General features: G+C 56.5%; 1 protein-coding gene across 1 annotated transcript in view; it reads right to left on the reverse strand.

The window, feature by feature from the left end:
* Window positions 1-4,001: 4,001 nt before the first annotated feature.
* FCHO1 (FCH and mu domain containing endocytic adaptor 1) overlaps window positions 4,002-14,589 on the reverse strand; it is a 29,807-nt gene continuing 19,219 nt past the window's right edge. The window contains 11 exon segments of the mRNA XM_063291034.1: window positions 4,002-4,348; window positions 5,653-5,817; window positions 5,908-5,972; window positions 6,934-7,133; window positions 8,105-8,237; window positions 8,459-8,614; window positions 9,096-9,207; window positions 9,327-9,429; window positions 9,998-10,110; window positions 10,722-11,333; window positions 14,328-14,419. Coding sequence (XP_063147104.1) covers window positions 4,326-4,348; window positions 5,653-5,817; window positions 5,908-5,972; window positions 6,934-7,133; window positions 8,105-8,237; window positions 8,459-8,614; window positions 9,096-9,207; window positions 9,327-9,429; window positions 9,998-10,110; window positions 10,722-11,333; window positions 14,328-14,419 — 1,774 coding nt within the window. The 3' untranslated portion in view covers window positions 4,002-4,325.

Genomic DNA, 14,589 nt, shown 5'->3' on the forward strand with positions numbered 1-14,589 from the left:
CAAACCAGTCCATCCTCCAGGAAATAAAGCCAGACTGCTCACTTGAGGGAATGGTATTAAAGGCAAAACTGAAATACTTTGGCCACATAATGAGAAGACAGGACACCCTGGAGAAGATGCTGATGCTAGGGAGAGTGGAGGGCAAAAGGAAGAGGGGCCGACCAAGGGCAAGGTGGATGGATGATATTCTAGAGGTGACGGACTTGTCCCTGGGGGAGCTGGGGGTGTTGACGACCGACAGGAAGTTCTGGCGTGGGCTGGTCCATGAAGTCACGAAGAGTCGGAAGTGACTGAACGAATAAACAACAAAACACACCCTCCCCCTGCACTGAAGACGTTACCTTGCCTGGCAATGAAACATCTGTAGGAAAACCTTCCAGCTCAGGACACCAAGAAGCGTTTGGCCCCGAGCTACCTATATCCTCTTCTATTGTAAAAAGACTTAACTCTTTCCTCATTTATTTATTATTCAAATTTTGTTACCACCCATCTCCCCCAAAAGAGGGACTCTGGGCAGTTAGGGTTTTTAATCATTTACTTATTTCATGGTTGGCTGTATTCCTCACAATATATTTATTTGGCTTGGAGCCTGTCTTGCCCTACCTGACTTCTAGAAATCAGTGGGATTTGAAGCTGTCATCCTGTTGATTTCAGTCGATCTGCTTTGTGCATCTGCTCATCTGGCAGGACGCCCCGTTAAGCAGAGCGGGATGATGTCTGAGCTGGCTGGTGCAAGACCCTGCCAAGAGCTGCAAAACCTTTGCAAGTGGCAACACCCTCGTTTGTAAATGGGAATGATCATCCCTGTTTTACAGAGAGGAGAGCTGAGCCTTTCTAAGGGTTTGTGGAAGAAAAAGTATTCTGCCTAGATGTAGCAATCCACAGCTTCGTTTACGTCCCATTTGCCTTATTTAGATACTATCTAGACTTCCTGGGTGCGTGTTTTGTGAAAATGCAAGCGTTTGCCTTGATGAGAGCCAGCGTGCTTTTTCCGTCAGTAACTCAGAAAAAGGATTCCAGGAAGAGAGCTCTTGTGTGTGTTGAGTAGGTCAGCCAAAGCTCCACTTGCAGGCCTTTGGAGGCCCCAGGCCCAATTTTGCAAGCCCTCAAGCCTCTTGTGGAAATACCGTCTTGCTGTGTCTTTTCCTCCATTACCTTTTACATTCTATTCTTGCTATGTCACATTAAAAACCTCATTTCCCTCTTGTTTTCCTTTGATTTCAGTGATTACTCATGGCCACTTTGGGTTTAGAAAAGGCCACGCCTGTGCAGTTCAGACTGAAGGGGCTGACAGCACTCCTTGTCTTAATCACCGCCCTTTGAGGGTGGCTATTAAGGGACAGGATATCCTGCAGGAAGCCACATTGCTGACAGTTGCTCCTAGTACAGAAGTCCGCCGTTGGTTGTACCTGTTTCCTTGAGATAAGGGGTGGCGAAGATTCATACAAGGAACATCTGGAGACTGACTGCACGAGGGACCAGGAGTCATTTTTACTTCTTCGTAAGTGAAAGCTCTGCCCTTTAGTACAGGATACGTAGCACAGCTATTAGCAAGCCCTGATACCCCTTCCCGGTTAAGAGATTCTAAGTCTTAAATTCTCCAAGTTAATTCCACCCCAATAAAAACAGTAACAGCCTTACCCATCCTGCTAGAGCACACTGGGAGGGGCGAGGCCATCAATGCTCCATGCTTCCCTCCCTTGGGACCCCCTTCCCTCTTAACACTCACTTCCAAGGGAGTTTTTGTTCAGCTTCCAAGGATTTCCATGGGACCCCTGGCTGGGCTTTCACCCGGTCAGTCCAGAGACAGGAGGGGTGGGTTTCTGCCAGGCTTGCTCGCAGTGCGGTGGCTGCCTGGGGGGGGACCGAGGCCGCGTGGTGCTGGGTCCCACCCTTCCTTATCAGAGCTCGCAGAGGGCACCTGCTTTCCATGGAAACCAACTGCTCAGGCTAGCTGGTGCTTCAGAAGACAGTTGGGGAGTTTTCTTCTAATGCCGTCTGTTGAGAGAACAAGCTCTGTTAAGATAGATCCTTGCCTGACAGGAGTATGCATTGTTTGAATTTCTTCCTGTTTACACTTCTGGAGACTTAAGTGCCTGTAACATAATAAATCCTGGAATGTGCTTGGCACTGCCCTTAATTGCTCCTAATAGCGCAGTCTCCCCACCTTTATATCCAAATGCCAGTTTCTACAGTTTGCTCTTTAACTGCACGGGCCTATTGATTTTAATGTTTGCCTATGTGAAGAAATGTCAAGGTAGTGTCACGGTAATGCATGCCATATGCCAGCAAATTTGGAAAACACAGGAATGGCCATCGGATTGGAAAAAATCAACTTATATCCCCATACCAAAAAGGGAAACACTAAAGAATGCTCAAACTATTGAACAGTGGCACTCATTTCACACGCCAGTAAGGTAATGCTCAAGATCCTGCAAGGTAGACTTCAGCAGTTCATGGAGCGAGAATTGCCAGACGTACAAGCTGGGTTTAGAAAAGGCAGAGGAACTAGGGACCAAATTGCCAATATCCGCTGGATAATGGAAAAAGCCAGGGAGTTTCAGAAAAACATCTATTTCTGTTTTATTGACTATTCTAAAGCCTTTGACTGTGTAGACCATAACAAATTGTGGCAAGTTCTTAGCGGTATGGGGATACCAAGTCATCTTGTCTGCCTCCTGAAGAATCTGTACAACGACCAAGTAGCAACGGTAAGAACAGGCCACAGAACAACGGACTGGTTTAAGATTGGGAAAGGAGTACGGCAGGGCTGTATCCTCTCACCCTACCTATTCAACTTGTATGCAGAACACATCATGCGACAAGCTGGGCTTGAGGAATCCAAGGCTGGAGTTAAAATAGCTGGAAGAAACATTAACAATCTCAGATATGCAGATGATACCACTTTGATGGCTGAAAGCGAAGAGGAACTGAGGAGCCTCATGACGAAGGTGAAAGAAGAAAGTACAAAAGCTGGCTTGCAGCTAAACCTCAAAAAAACCAAGATTATGGCAACCAGCTTGATTGATAACTGGCAAATAGAGGGAGAAAACACAGAGGCAGTGAAAGACTGTATTTCTAGGTGCAAAGATTACTGCAGATGCTGACTGCAGTCAGGAAATCAGAAGACGCTTAATCCTTGGGAGAAGAGCAATGACAAATCTCGATACAAGAGTTAAGAGCAGAGACATCACACTGACAACAAAGGTCCGCATAGTTAAAGCAATGGTGTTCCCCATAGTAACATATGGCTGCGAGAGCTGGACCATAAGGAAGGCTGAGCGAAGGAAGATCGATGCTTTTGAACTGTGGTGTTGGAGGAAAATCCTGAGAGTGCCTTGGACTGCAAGAAGATCAAACCAGTTCATCCTCCAGGAAATAAAGCCAGACTGCTCACTTGAGGGAATGATATTAAAGGCAAAACAGAAATACTTTGGCCACATAATGAGAAGACAGGACAGCCTGGAGAAGATGCTGATGCTGGGGAGAGTGGAAGGCAAAAGGAAGAGGGGCCAACCAAGGGCAAGGTGGATGGATGATATTCTAGAGGTGACGGACTCGTCCCTGGGGGAGCTGGGGGTGTTGACGACTGACAGGAAGCTCTGGCGTGGGCTGGGCCATGAAGTCACGTCACGAAGAGTCAGAAGCGACTGAACAAATAAACAAGAAATGTCAAGAAATGTACTTAAACAAAGTAAAGTGCACAGATAAGAAAGAGTGCCTTGTCTTTTCTTTGGCCCGAGCATGCTGCAAATTTTCTTAAGGAGCCCTACAAGATGTCATTGCTGAAAATTGAAGACAAAACTGCCAATTTTTGCTGGTACAATTGTTTCACTGAGTAGCCCTCAAAACATGTGTATGAAGGGTCAGTTTCCTGTTACAAATTGCCCTACCCATTAACTATACCTATATTAGAATTACATTTTAACCACTCTTTTTTCCTAAATGTATAAAACCTTCAATAAAATTATGTGTAAATCACTGCAGAGGATACCTTTTCATTAGAAAAACATTTTTATTAAAAGACCAAACTGGTGCCCTTCCCTTTGGCGGCTTCCAAAAAGGGGTAGGACCAAAGACATTTCAAAAGACGGACGGACAGAGAATCGAAATAAAAGCAGAGGGACAAAAAAAAAAACTTTCAGTGCAACAGGTGTGGATTCCAAAGTTTTCAAATTTCACATCCTCTTCTGACTTTTCACCCTCCCACAGGGCTTTTTCCTCCAGGGTTTAAAATCCAGGCAAAAAATAATTTAAAACACACAAATATATTATTTCTGTCTCCCAGAAGACTTAAAAGGGAAAGTTCCCAGGGCCGTGGACGTTCAGGAGCCAGCAAGATAAATTCCTGGTGGGGGGAAGGAAAACAAAGGGGGGTCACAGCCAAAACAGGAAGAGTACTCAAGAGGTGGGGGGCTCTCCAGAGAATCCCCCCTGCCCCCATCCCTGCTTCCCCTCCCCTCCCCTCAAGGCTGCTGCCTGGCAGGGAGACCTGGCTTGTGAGAACACACACGAGGAAGATCTGGGTGTCCTCGTTTGTCCTGCCAGAGGGGCCAACGCTATCCTGGCCGAGGTCAGATCAAGGTAGTCTTGGGCCCTTCTGCTCTGCCCTGCTTGGACCCCACGCGAACAGGACTTTGGCACCCCACTGAAAAGGACAGTGACAAGCTGGAGCAAGGTCAGAGAAGGGCTGGAAAGCAAGTCCGTGCAATCAAGCGGTTTCTCAACCTTAGCAACTTGAAGACGTCTGGATTTCAACTCTGAGAACCAGCTTTGCTGGCTGGGGAATTCTGGGAGTTGAAGTCCAGACATCTTCAAGTTGCTAAGGTTGAGAAACACTGCGATAGAGTAAAGGATCTGGTCATTCTTACTGCTTTCACTTCTTTTAAATATTTACTTGTTCCTTTAATGGCAAGAAATCCACCCAAGGTTTCTTATAGTACTGCTACCGAAGAATCAAAATTCCAAGCAAAATTAACACTGCTAAGAAATCAGTGAAGCTTCTCAACAACCTAAAGAAATGGGGCTGGGGAGGCTTCTGCGAGGGAACGAGTGTGCGGATGTGATGGAAAAAGCGCATCCCGTGCCTGGCCTGGGACCCCGGGGGAGGGGGCTACAGCCAAACTGGCATAGAGTGAAGCCCTGCTAGGAATCCAGGAATGGGGGACACAAGGAGCCTGGGCACCTGCTGGAGAAAGGAGCTGGGTGCTGCAGCAGATGCCAAGAGCACCCAGGAATTGGGCTTACTGGGGGGCCTGGGCTTATCAGCCAGAAGGAGGCAAAGGAGATCCTCTGTTGTGCCTCAGGTAAGAGAGGGCTTGTGCTACACTGCCACTGGAGGGGTCTGTGAGGGTGGCCCTGGGACATTTGGGGGGGAGAAGAGAGGAGAGGTTGGTCTTTCACCCTCCTGGGGGACAGGGCTGCTTGACAGAGCCCCCAGGGGCCGGATGCAGTGCCAGGCTCTCGCCACACCAGCATAGTCCCTCTGCGTCAGCCCCGTCTCGTCCTGCCTGCCCCAAACCACCTGCAGGATGACCCACTTTCCACGTCAGGCCCAGGATGCCTGTCTGCTGGGGTAGCCGTGCGCACCGGCCAGCTGAGAGAGAACACGTGGGCTGAAAGGGCCGGTCGGTGGCAGCCCGGCCCCCTCACCTGTGGCAAACCTCTTCTTCACCAGGGACATCCGGTAGCCACTGCCCACCAGCTCCACGTCAGCTCCCGAGACCGTGCTCCCCTCGCTGGTGAACTGGGCGGCCACGGGGGTCGGCCTGCTGGGACCATCCAGGGGCTCCCAGCTGGCCAGGAGGCGGCCAGAACCTGGGGCGGGAGAGAGGAAGGTGAAGGTGGTCCATGCGCCCACCCTGCCGAGGGACTGAGGAAGGGCAGCCTCCCCCGCCCCCCTCTCACCTCCGTGGCCCTGGGTGCCGGGGACATCCAGGAGCCTCCAGAGCAAACGCTTCTCCTCCAGGTTCCTGCAGGGGGCAACGGGGGGGACACTGTGGGATGCAGCTGCAAGGGGTCTTCCCAGAGAGCCAAGAGCAACTCCATCCCTGAGCTGTGTCCCCCACCCCCAAATACTCTGCACTTCTGGTCCTCTGAGAACGGACCGATTGCAAATAGCCCGTCTGCCTCTGCGGTGCCCGTCCTGATGCCGGGTCTTCTCGGGGTGCCCAGGATACGCTTCGGGACTGGCAGAGGTCTTCGGCCATTTCTCAATTAGGGGAGGCGGAGGAACGGGGCAAGGAGGCACCCCCTCCCCCTTTTGGTTTTGTTCCTGTCTGATACTGGCTTGATAACTGGGCCAGCTGAACATGCGGACCAACATCTCCCTAGAACTCCAGTCGGAGGGCCAAAGCACAGCTAAGATCTCAAAGCACAAAAGCGAAATAAAAATAGAACAAAGATCTGCCCTGCTGCAAACAGGAAACTCGCAGCAGAGAGGCAGGGGCTTGGGCAAGTGACCACAGGACAGAGGCAAGCAGTCAGAAGTTCACTCCCCAGCTCCACCAGGCATCCAAAGCTGGTGCAAGGCCAGGGTGGGGGTGCCCCGAAGGGCCCCCTTTGCCATCTTAATGAGAGGTGAGCTCTGGCCTGGCCTTTGCCCCATGCCCTTGAGCATGGCCGGTTGTGGGGCTCCTGTTCCAGGTCTAGCTGAGGGGAAGAGTGCCCCCTATCTGCCTGCCGGAGGGCCATCCAATCCATGCCAATGTGGCCTCTCCTCCTCCTCCTCCTCCTCCTCCAGTTGCCATGGGCAGAATCTCTCTGGCACAGAAACCTAGGGATTAGCTCTGTGCTGGTTTCCTTGGAGTTGCTGGTTTAGTAAATAACACCTCTGGGTCCCTTGGAGCAAAGAGTGCTTTGCTGCGCCGCTGGCTGATCTTCCACATGGCAACGCACTTCCATCCCGCCACCCGCCGCCCCCTTGCCGCTTACCAGCAAGCCTTGGGCTGCGGCTGGACATTGGTGGCCGCTTCCTCGATGGGCAGCAGGACCTGCACGTTGGTGAGCGTCACAGCCGAGGCCAGGGCCGACGCATTGTAGCGGTAATCCACGCTCACCCGGGTGGCCTCCGCAGCACACTCCCAGTTCACAGACAGCTGCAGTGGGGCCCACTCCTGGCCCTGCTTGGAGTACTGAGGACGGGCAACATGGGAGAGGATGAGACCCGAGGAAGAAGGGGTCAGGAACATGGGGGCACATGTGTGTTTGTGTGTCCCTCTCTCGGGGCACGCCTGCCCCCCCGGGACCTGGTTCAAGCCAGGGGCCTCAGGAGAGGCCACAGGCCAAGGCCAAGGCCGAGTCAAGTGGCTGAGAGGGGGGAAAAGCCGACTCGCCCAGCCTCCTGGTGTGGGGGGACTTCAACCCCCAAATATCTGAGGAAGCCAGTCGAAGGCTGGGAGTTCTTGGAATCCTGGTCCAAAATGGCGGAAGGCATCCGTGAGCACCTCGGGATATCAGCGAGAAACGAAGTGATGCTCCGCAGGACACCAGGGGCCACACGGAACCCCCGGCATCGATGCACCAGCTACAAACTCCCCAAGAATTGCCAGCAGTGTAATCTTAATGAATGTTATTAAGTACATGAGCAATAATCACGTAGACTACGCTGAATTAACTTAATCGTGTTCCGTCTCAGCAGGTGGAACCTCCTCGCTAACCTTGTCTGAGCTCTGAAGCTAAGCAAGACCAGACTTGATTAGTCCCTGGATGGGAAGCCACCAGGAGACCCCAGGGCTGTGGGCAAGACTGGGAAGTTGAGAAACATCCCAGAATTAGATAGTGACGAAGCCCCTCCATGCTATTTCCTGAAAAACACCAAGATGCCCTGCAAAGTCCCCTGGAGGCTTCCCCTTTGCATTCAGTCTAGCGCAGCGTCTGCCCGGCCTCCACAGGCTTCGGGGAGAGAGCCCAGGCATGCTCTTCCGACTGGAGTTCAAATGTCTTCCCGGTTGCCCTGGTCTCCCTCGCAGGGTCAGCTTGGGAAGAACAGTGGCTGGAAAACTGCATTGGCCCTCAGGGCTCAGAAGGCTTTCAGCTGCCTCTGCCGACCAGCTGCTAAGCCTGCAGCCCTGCCCACCGGTCTTGGTGCCCCCTGCCCCCTCACCTGGTATCTGAGCAGGGTCACATTGTAGTAAGGGGCGGCCCCTGCCTGCTCGGCTTGCTTCTGGAGGTGCCCGGTGAGGGCGGCCATGTTGAGCCAGAAGTCCCTGCTACTCGGGTCACTCTGGGAGGAATCACTGCGGGGCGCCCAGGAGAGGAAGGGCGGTCAGTTTGGCTGTTCCAGTTCTGCTGCAGCAGCCGGGCCTTCCCTCCCTCCTGTCTCCCAAGCCTCCCGACCTCTGCGTAGCCCTTGTCCCACTATGCCCACTGGGGCTTCTAGAGCCCAGCTCCCCCCTGCCCACCCCCTGTGCTGCCCTCCCCAGCCCCACAGGCACCAAGCCCTCCTCCCTGCGAGCACCTGAAAAGCAGGCTGGTGTTGGGCAGGAACTGCTCGATGGGGGCCGTGTGGAGCAGGCGGAAACTCAGGACAGGAGGGGCCGGGGCGCTGCTGAAGACGCGGATGATGCCCGCCGGGAAGGACATGGTCAGCTCCCCGGTGACCTTGACGAGGCAGCTGCGGAGACAGCAAGGGGCCCTCCGGTTCCTATCCTCTGCTCTGCCCCAGGCGGGTCCGGCCCTCCAGCTCTTTGGGGGCAGAAGCCGTGACCGGCCACTCGAGGCTAGCCAGCTCAGCCCCACCCCAAGGCCAGGAAAGGGCCTCCTCCTGCCCACGGTCCCTCAGCACAAATCCCTTTGGTGCTCAGCCTGTGCCCCCAGGAAGGGTTTGGGGCTTGGCGGAAGACCTGGGCCGTGCCCAGGCTTGGGCTTCGTGGTGGCTCGGCAGGTCGCCCAAGTTGCTGAATGGCTTGCTGGCCCAACAGGTGGCATTTGGCTGCCCCCCCCCGGGCGTGCAAGCCCAGGAAAGGGGTGCAGGCAGCCCAGGCCCAGCGCATGGGGGCAAACCCAGCCTCCTTGGAGGGCTTGGGAGTCACAGCTTGGGAGCTGCGAAGGCACCCATTAGTGGTGTAGGACAAACAACCCCCGCCCCTCAGTACCTGTCCGGATTCTGGCCCTTGAAGTAAGCATGGATGTATTCTGTGAAAGCTGTGGCCACGGGCAGGGCACCCTGGGAGCCCAGAACCACGGGGGAGGGCCCACGGGAGACACCTGGCATAGGAGGAAAGAAGGAAAGCAGGGTCCCTGAGCCAGTTCTGGCAGACCTGGATGCCCCCTCCCCAGCCCAGGCAGCAGGGTCGTGCCACCCAGCCCCTGGTCAGAGGACCTACCGAGCCCCGGCTGCGTGGCCGTGAAGAAGGCGCGCTCCGTCAAGGCTGAGGTGCTCTGCGAGGAGGACAACACCGACAGTGGGGCAGGGCTGAAGGAGCGGGGCTGTGGGTGGGAGGAGAGGTCACCCAAGAGGCCACCGGCAGCCCCCCACCCCTTCCTCTGCAGGGTGGGAGGGGAGTCTGTCCCACCCCCTTGGCCCAGCTGGCGGGGGGCCTCAGGGCCAAGCTCAGCAGAGAGGTCCAAATGCCCGGCCCTGTGCCACCCAGTTTTCCAGGTCTCTGCTCTTGGGGCCCCCCGGCCAAGGCGCTGCCCCCAGGGCCAGGGAGGACAGGGGCGTCTGGACGGTCTCCAGAGAGCACGAGAGCAGCCAAAAGCAGGCGGGGGGAGCAGACGTCCTTAGAGGTCACACCAGAGCTCAGGCAGATGGCACCGAGAAGGTGCATCAAGGGAGGTGGGGCCCTTGTTTGCCAGCCCCCAGAGCTACCAAGGACGCCCCAAACGTGGCAGCAGATCCCATTTCATGTTGAATAAAAGCAAAGGGGCTCTAGATTAGGCTCGGCAAGGACACGTGGCACCACACCAGATGGGCACGGCTGCCACCTGCCAGATGGTGCTCCATCTTGCCCAACCCAAAGCCCCCATGTGCCCAGCAGAGGGTCGCAGCGCTCACCGTCTCACCCCCAAAGCCAGTGGCGGAAGCGGCCGAGGGCCTTTTGGAGAAGCTTCGCCAAGCAGGAGCCGCCGTGGGGGCCCAGCCGTGTGGGGCCAACGGGGGAAGGGAAGCTACAGGCAAAGAGAAGCGGGCGGCTGGAAGGGCAGAGCTGGATGAGGCGACCCTCCCTGCCCAGAGGCCAACCCCCCCCCCCCCCGAAGCACAGACGCCACTCTCAACCACCCCTGGCCATCCTCTCTGCCGCTGCTGGGCTCCGTTCTTTTCTTCCCCAAATGCCAGTGTCGCAACTGGATCACAGAGTAGGGGAGAATGCACTTCCCGCTGCCCCTCCTCGCCCTCCCTGCAGAAAGCCTGAACACAGGTGTGGGGGGAGGAGGCAGCAGCAGCCCCCAGACGGCTGCCAAGCCCAGAGCGCCCCGAGATGGCTCCCTTATGACCCCACCGCCCCAGGCAGGAACAGCCAGGCACCTCAGCAGGCAGCCGGGCTGGCAGGGGAGCCTCTGACGACGCTTTCTTGGCAGCCACATGTGGGGGCTGGGGAGGCCAAATATGACCCCCCCCCCTTCGTTTCCTTCTTGCTGGTAGCTGGACAGACCCCCAGAAGGCAAACGCTGAGGAGCTGCAGGGAGCGGCGCTCCCGGGCCAAACAGCCGCCTCCTTTGCCCTCTGCCCCAGCCCCCGGGAGCCCTAGCCCCATTTCACACACACCCCCGCTACTCACTGTGCTCAGAGGAGGCGTCCGAGGCAGAAGGGCCTCTGCTGTCCGAGTCGCGGCCCCGGGGGGCCCATGGGGATGGGCTGGTGGAGTCTCCGCTGCTCAGGGGGGCGGGGGATGAGGAGGAGGAGGAGGCCGAGTTGGACGAGAGGCAGCTGTCGCGCTCCCCGGCCCGGGGGGGGCCGTCCGAGGCCACCGTGCTCCGAGGCCGGGCCACCCAGAGCCGCCGCCCCCCCACTCCGGCCTCTGAGAAGAGGTCAGGGGAGCAGGCAGACAGGCCCCGGGCCCCTGTGGGGGGCCATGAGGCCCCGGAGACTGCCCAGTCTGGCTCTGCCCCGAAGGGGGCATCCAAGGGGGTGGAGGGCTGGGGCAGCCAGGGGCTGGGTCCATCCTCAGGCAGAAGTGCGCCGCGGCTGCCCCGGAAGATGACACCGCTTTTGGGGTTCCTTGGGCCCGGGGGGCTCTGGGGTGTGGCTGGCCGGGAGCTCCACAGGCGGGACTCTGGGGAGGGCCTCATGGCCAGGTGGGGGGGTGAGTCCAGGCCAGAGTCTTCCACATTCTCGGGGGAGGAGGAGGAGAACGGGGAGGGGCTGGAGGCCAGCAGGTAGGCTCGGGGGGCTGTGGGGAGACAGAGAGAGAGCACACAGGAGTGTCAATACGGAGTTGGGGCGCTGTGCCCACCCAGCACCCAAAAGAGCGGCGATGGCTGGCGCAAAGGCCGACGGGGCCGCTGCCCCACTGGACGGTTCCCGGGGTTGTGGACAAGAGAAGGGCAGGACAGAGGGTCCACGCAGAGCAGCCTCGCCCCCAGACTCTCCTGCCCTGCCCTGCCCTGCCCTGGAGCCGTGAGTTCTGCATTCCCTGAAATAGGCGATTCCCCACAAGAATCCACCACGGTTACAAGCACCCCTCAAATCCACTGATCTGCCCAGCCTGCCGCCTTCCAGCAGCCCAGTGGCTCCCCAAAGATGGCTTCCCCTGCAAAGGTGTGTGTGCAGCCGACCTGAACGCACGTGTACACCCTTCCACGAGGCCAGAGGCCGTGCTCCGAAGCGAGGGCTGGCCAGGATAACAATAACGATATCAATCAAGTTAACGGCTGCAACAAGGCCGCCTCCCGCCTCCACGCAGCCCACGCTCTCACAGCCACGCCCTCACCCACCGCCAGCACAGACACTCCCCCAATGTGGCAATCTGGGCTCAGGGACACGAGCTGGAGGTGGGCTCGGCAGGACGTCCCCCTGAGCTCCGCGATGCCCGACGCCAGGCGGGGGCTGCCGCTCTGCCGGTTCTCTCCAGCCCAGCCTGGTCCCGGTGATCCAGACTGGAGGAGCATGAGGTCTGCGGGGAGGTGAAGAGGAGGGTGGGTGTGTAGGCAAAGAGGCGGGCAGCATGCTGGGCATCTGCAACCCTTTCAGACCAGTAAGGGGGCTGTCGGATGGCCAACGGCCAGGACCACAAGCCCCGGTATGTGGCCCATCTGGGTGAGACTCCTGCCCAGAGCTCAGCTGGCAGAGTTCGGAGCTGGGCAGAAAGTGGAAGAGGAGTGACCCCACTGCCCAGGCAGTGCCCAGTCCCAAGCAATGCCAGGACTCCTGGAGGGAGGAAAAGGCTGTTTCCAAACTCTAAGGCTTTTACCTGTTGCAAGGACCGAGCACCGAAGGCCGATTTACCTGGCTACACCACCTTGTGAAGCCAAGGGGGCGGAAGTAGCCCAGGGCAACGGCCTACCTATTGTGGGGAAGGGGTACGCTGCGATAACGGCTTGTGGACCGTTCTCTTCTACGCTGTGGTGGGTCCAAAGACCCCTCCCGAGGAGAGATCCTGGTGGGTCAGAGCTCCTTCTCCCCACCCCCGGTTGGCAGAAAAACCCAGGCTCTGGCCACCAGTCAGTTGCACGATCAGGCCCTGCTGCTCTTCCTCCCTGGAGACCTTCTCATGGCTCGGAAGAGAGCCTCCATGGGCAGAAGCAGCCTCCCCCTTCCTTTAACATCCAGCAGGCTGGGGGGGCGGTCTCCTGAAAGGATGGCAACGGGGGGGGGCCCTCTCCCGCTCATGCTCTCCCCTGCCCCTCCCCCCTCCCTCCCCCTTGCCTTCTAAAGTGTTCTCAACACACCTGCCAGGTGAAGGCGAGCCCTAATCCTTCCCCGGGAGACACAACGCACACAAAACCCATGCAGGTGAAACCCTCGTCTTCCGCTTGCGTAAAAGCTAGCCTTCCTGCTGCGAGAAAGGCCTTTGAAAAGGCCCCTTCCCCGAGTCTTAGCACACCGAGTGAAAACAGGTTGGTCCTGTTACACCCACCCCGCCCCAGGAAAGCCAAAACATACTAGAAGCAGCCAACAAGTCCTTCAGCTGTTACAGAACGGCTTTGACTGTGCTGGCCTGATCAAGCCCAGGAAAATGGGAATCCCGGAACATCTCACTGTCCTCACGAGAAACTAATACACAGGTCTGGAAGCCACAGACAGACAGAACATGGCGGAACAGGCTGGCTCCAGGCTGGCAAAGGCGTGCGACAAGGCTGCACACTCCCCCCCTATTTATTTAACCTGTATGCAGAATATATATTAACGGAAGCTGGACTGGAAGAAGATAAGCGTGGTTTAAAACTCAAGGAAGAAACATCAACAACCTGCGCTACGTTGATAATACTACACTGACAGCCAAAAATGCACAGGATCTGCAAGCCCTGGTACTTAAGGGCACAGTGAAAAAAAGGGGCTAAAATTAAATGTAAAGAAGACAACCTAACAACAACAGGCACTGCCACCAGTATTGAAGTGCTGGAAAGCCTCTGCTTTTGGGGATCAACCATCAAGTCAAGGAACCAGCAGTCAAGAAATACGCTGCAGACTCGCCCTTGGCAGAGCAGCCACGAAGGCCTCGGAAAAGAGATTCAGATGCCAGGGTGTCTCTCTACGCCTACAAAGGTCAGAACCGTGCAAGCCTCGGTCTTCCCTGCGACGCACTAGGGAAGCGGACGTTGGACTCTGAAGAAGCAGGATAGGAAGAGTATTGACGCCTTTGAACGCTGGTCTTGGAGAAGACTCCCGACAATATTGTGGACAGCCAAGGAAACTAGTTGATGGATCGCTGAACAAATCAGCCCAGAGTTCTCTCCTGAGGCACCAACGACCAGGCTCAAATGATCCTACTCTGGACGTGTGACCCAAAGGCCCAGCTCTCTGGAGGAGGCTCTGTCTATGTGGTCACTAAGAGTCGGCTGATTTGACGGCACATCCCTCCCTCGTTCCATCTGCTACACGCCTGCATTTTTTTTCTTTCTCTTATTTTTTGCATCTCATCTTGAGCAGCACCAAAACTTCTCTAGGCTGAAAACGTGACGAGGGTGGGGTACGAGCACAGCAGCCTAGGGAGGGCGAGTGAACAGTTAGGGGCAGCCTAGATGTGTTCGGCTAAACATGCTCGGCATCCTTCTTGTGGCTGCAGGTCACGCATTTCCTCCATGACTTTCACCCCAGAGCCCCGCCCCAGGGTGGGGGTTGGAACGCTCCCAAGCTTTGGGGAAGCACAGCTGCTTGACCCAGCCCCCCGCGGCAAAGATGGCCACCCAGAAAGCCCCCTTTGGAAAAACAGGACAGTTTTCACCTGTGAATCCTTCATTCTCAAAGGCAGATTCCAGCGGGGGCCCAAACAAAGCGCTAGCAGGGAGGACCTCTGGCTTGCTTTTGCTGTCGCCACTGGAAGAGGAGGAGGAAACGGGAGTGGGGCAGAGAGCAGCCTCCGTTATCTCCAGGAAGCTTCAGCACAGGACAGAGGGAGGGTGAAACTGCCAGTAGGGCAAGGTGGGGCCCGCCTGCCTTTCTTCGCCCTGATACTTGGACCTGTTCCCTTGTCCCCCGCCCCCCTG

Source organism: Candoia aspera, chromosome 1 (assembly GCF_035149785.1).
Source record: "Candoia aspera isolate rCanAsp1 chromosome 1, rCanAsp1.hap2, whole genome shotgun sequence".
Classification (NCBI taxonomy): domain Eukaryota; kingdom Metazoa; phylum Chordata; class Lepidosauria; order Squamata; family Boidae; genus Candoia; species Candoia aspera.